Genomic DNA, 3,222 nt, shown 5'->3' on the forward strand with positions numbered 1-3,222 from the left:
TGTTTCGGTATTTTGGGGAAAACTTACTAAGCTTTCGGGCTTATCGTTTTCAGTTTATTGTTTCAGGTCCATCAGGGGATCGTAGCAAGGCAAAAGTGTGATCGTACAGCTCCACATGTTTTTTTATGTTTCTAGGAAAAACTTTGATATTCTACATTTTGAAAACAAGATTGTAGTGATTTAATGGTCTGAAATGTATTAAAAAGTTCAAATTTGGCATGATTTTATGGGTGTTACAAGTTGGTATCAGAGCCTTGGTTTGAGTTAATTGGTGGAACATTCGTGTGAATCCAGTCTCAAACCAAGGAAGGATTTTTAAATAGTTTTAAAATGGTTTTCAAAATGAGAAAAGGAGGATGCAGGGTGTACGATCAGCCAGAGCAAGTAAGTAGACCCCAAAATACCATACGATTATTTGATAGTGTGGTATGTTAGAACAACATGCTAATACTAGGCTAGGGATCTTCATGAATTGCATGATAGAACTGCCTGATTACATGATGCCTGTTAGCCTATGATTTTCCTTATATGAGATTGACATCATTACTGTAGTTGCTTGTGTATGTATCACAGATGTACATAATTAAGATCTTATAGCCTGAGAGTGTTTGATTTCGCTTTATGTTATGTTCTTGTTGATGGTCCAGCGGTATGTATGGCTAGCATACACTAGTGCTACAGGGTTGGTGGAAGTTTTATGGATGAGTGAGTTGTATAAGGCCGATAGGTCGATGTGAAGCAGCTAGCTTTCCTCTAGGAGTGAGGATTGAGTGACCACCATGTGTATATATATTGTTAGGGTGTTATGTTGATACTTGAGACAAATATGGGTAGGTGTGGAAGGTAGTATGGGCCCGTACAACTGAAAGCACAAGACCCATACGCGTAGCAAGGAAGTCACAACCCCTAGGGTTTAGTCAGGAGTTGGTTCCCTATTATTTATGTGGATTATCTGATATATTTTTGTATGTTTTCAAAATGGTGATGAAGAGACGCTTTGTGAATGGATCCGGGTCAGGATCAGGATCAAGAGACGGAGGCCAAGAGGGGCCGGCAGCACCTGAGGTAGTGGTCTAGATGGGGACAGATGAGCTAGACACCAAGATTTGAGAGATCTTGCATGATGAGGTTGCCACTTTGTTCCGGGCACAACTGCAAGAGATGTTTGGATCTATTAAGACCACCAAGGTCAAGTATTTCGACGAGTGTCATGCAGCCCTTGCAGAGACATCTGCCGTTGCAGCCGCATCGGTTGTAACCGCGACAGGAGGAGGAGGAGGAGGAGGAGGAGGAGGCAGTCGGGGCTTCTAGTACAGGGACTTCGATAACACGAAGCCCCCTAATTTTGATGGGACTCAAGACCCCATCAAGGCTATGAGGTGGGTTTCTGATGTGGAGGGGTGTTTCTTCACTTGTTCGTGTCTTACTGATCAAAAGGTCAGGTGTGCTCTGAACCTGCTAAGGTCCGGGCCAAGGACTGGTGACGATTGACGACAGGGTCATACACTGATGATTAGATAGCTGTTGTTACTTGGGAGCAGTTCAGGGATATGTTACGTGCTCGTTACATCCCTCGGGTTGAGCGGGAACGATTGGCTCAGGAGTTTTGACTTTGATACAGGACGGGGAATCAGTGACAGAGAGCACCCGCATGTTGACAGAGAGGGAAATGTTCTGCCCAGAGTTTGCTTCTGAGCAGGCTCAGATGACTCGTTATCTAAGCATGCTCAAGACTAACATCCGACAATTTGTGTCTACCCAACGATATGATGCTCTTTTGGATTTACAGGAGGTCGTGAGGCGGCGTGAGTTGGAGATTGATTTGCAGTTGGGGAGCAGCGGCAGTCCCCGACACAGTCACAGTCAGCGTCGAAGCAGTCTAAGATCGTTGATTCCAGGACAGGGGGTCAGTAGAGCCGCACTTGTAGAAAGTACGTCAAGAGTCATTCTGGGGATTGTCGAGCTGGTAGTGGGTGCCACAGGTGTGGAAAGGAGGGGCATTATGCGAAGGATTGTCACCCGATTGCCCCGGTTCCGAGTATAAGGTTATGTTATCACTGTGATCAGGTTGGCCACTTGATGGCCAACTGTTCGTTGCTTGCTGCTAAGCCAACGCAAGTTCCCATACGGGCTACATTGAGGATTCCTGATGGGAAGCCAGTTAAGGCAGAGCCTCCGAAGGATCAGGGGCGTGCCTTCTAGCTTACAGCAGAGGAGGCCAGAGCAGCACCGGATGTGGTTGTTGGTATGTTTCTATCCTCCATTTCTTTTATCATATTTTTTTATGCTTATCAATTGTACCTGTGATTAGGTACGTTTTTTGTGAACTCCTTGCCTACATTGGTTTTATTTGACTCGGGGGCGAGTCAGTCATTTGTATCTCAGACATTTAGTAGGGACTTCAGTATGCTAGTAGGCGAGCTTGAGTTTCTGCTTCTTCGGTCTATCGAGGATGTGAGTTGGAGATTTTTAGGGTGCCCTTCTCGATAGACTTGATTCCGATTCCCATGGGGGAGGTTTGCGTGATTGTGGGGATGGACTGGCTCAGTCAATTCGGTGCCATGATTGATTGCAAGGGTCAGCGGGTGATAGTTCGAACCCCAAGTCGGGGAGAACTGATTGTATATGGAGAGGGCACCAGAGTGGAATCAGCGTTTTGTTCAGATGATAGGGCTCGGAAGTATATTCAGCATGGGTGTGTGGGTTATCTAGCGTTTGTGGTGGATACGCGAGCCAGTGATCAGATTTCAGTTACAGAGATTCCAGTAGTCAGAGAGTTTGCTGATGTTTTTCCGGAGGAGTTGATAGGGATACCACCAGAGAGGCAGGTCGAGTTTCAGATCGACCTTGTGTCCGGTGTGGCCCCTATCGTCAAGGCGCTGTACCGGCTGGCGCCACAAAAGATGCAGGAGATTTCATCACATTTGCAGGAACTGCTGGGCAAGCAGTTCATTTGACCGAGCAGTTCCCCATAGGTAGCGCCGATACTCTTCGTCAGGAAGGAGGACGGTTCGCACCGGATGTGCATAGACTATAGGGAGTTGAACAATTTGACGGTGAAGAACTATTATCCACTCCCGATAATAGATGATTTCTTTGATCAAGTGCAGTGTGCATCCTTGTTTTCCAAGATAGATTTGAGGTATGGGTATCATCAGGTCCGTGTTATAGAGGAGGACGTGGAGAAGACTGCATTTCAGACTCGTTATGGGTATTACGAGT

At 46.2% G+C, this 3,222-nt stretch overlaps 1 protein-coding gene across 1 annotated transcript; it reads left to right on the forward strand.

Moving 5' to 3' along the window:
• Positions 1-2,507: 2,507 nt before the first annotated feature.
• Positions 2,508-2,957, forward strand: LOC145099735 (uncharacterized). The gene has a single exon (XM_079037254.1). It carries the CDS (start codon positions 2,508-2,510, stop codon positions 2,955-2,957), a length of 450 nt encoding a protein of 149 aa, XP_078893380.1.
• Positions 2,958-3,222: the final 265 nt, after the last annotated feature.

This window comes from Lactuca serriola, chromosome 4, assembly GCF_051521515.1.
Source record: "Lactuca serriola cultivar US96UC23 chromosome 4, Lser_US96UC23_V15, whole genome shotgun sequence".
In the NCBI taxonomy this organism is placed as follows: Eukaryota; Viridiplantae; Streptophyta; class Magnoliopsida; order Asterales; family Asteraceae; genus Lactuca; species Lactuca serriola.